Source organism: Frankliniella occidentalis, unplaced genomic scaffold (genome assembly GCF_000697945.3).
Source record: "Frankliniella occidentalis isolate FOCC.00 unplaced genomic scaffold, Focc_3.1 Scaffold16, whole genome shotgun sequence".
Classification (NCBI taxonomy): Eukaryota; Metazoa; Arthropoda; class Insecta; order Thysanoptera; family Thripidae; genus Frankliniella; species Frankliniella occidentalis.
In genome coordinates, this window is record NW_026267146.1 from 1,342,299 (window position 1) to 1,343,179 (window position 881).

Below are 881 nucleotides of genomic sequence, written 5' to 3' on the forward strand. Positions count from 1 at the left end.
TGTATCTAAGCAAGATCTCTTCCATCATTGCCACAACAGATAGAGGGTAAGAAATAAAATACAATAATTCAACTGATTTTATTTATGATAAAACTTTTATTAAGACTATTCATTTATTTTTGTTCCCTTTCTGCAGAGCACTCAACAATTATGTCATGTGGAGATTAGTTAGCTCCTACATGCCTTATTTGTCACAACACTACAGGGATATTCTAAGTCTCCATCAGAAGGAAATGGCAGGTAATGATACAATTTCATTGTTATTTTCACCCTTTAAAAAAAGTAAAAGAGAATGGGAAAAAAATGTTTTATATTCCTCTTTCAATGTTTAGGTGTTAATAAAGCCTTTGATAGATGGGAGATGTGTAGTGCATCTCTTCAGAAATTTATGGGCTTTGCTTTAACTTCCCTTTCTCAAAGATCTAATAACAACAATGATAATGTCAAAACTGTGGTGAGTATATAGACTTAACTTCATACGAATATTTCAAATTCCTGATAATTTCAGTAAGTTCTTGTCATTTTTATGTAGGTGAGTGAAATTTTTGAGGAAGTTCGTGCAACAATTCAGAAGAACATAGAGGAGTCATGGTCTCCTACAGAATTACGGACTCATGTTGTAGATAAGGTAATAAATTTTGTTGTATCTTTCCCTGTGAGAAATGACAGTCAAATCGACTTTGATGATGAAAAGGTCAAATTGAAGCATAGTCAATATTGTATTGACAATTTTGCACTGGGTTTCTTGCCTATCCCTACCAACAGTAGGCGGGGGAATCTGGTCTGAGTCACTCCATATCCGGGAAGTGGGTGTCGTCGTGGAGTCGCAGTCGCAATCGGAGGCGGCGGAGGGCCCAGGGCCCAGGGTGCTTATTGGTCCC

At 37.0% G+C, this 881-nt stretch overlaps 1 protein-coding gene across 1 annotated transcript in view; it reads left to right on the top strand.

Moving 5' to 3' along the window:
• Positions 1-881, top strand: part of LOC113201780 (endothelin-converting enzyme 1-like) — a 32,217-nt gene that overhangs the window by 28,231 nt on the left and 3,105 nt on the right. Inside the window, exons 8-10 of the mRNA XM_052264064.1 lie at positions 137-240; positions 333-454; positions 533-628. Coding sequence (XP_052120024.1) covers positions 137-240; positions 333-454; positions 533-628 — 322 coding nt within the window. The remainder of the gene's footprint in view (positions 1-136; positions 241-332; positions 455-532; positions 629-881) is intronic.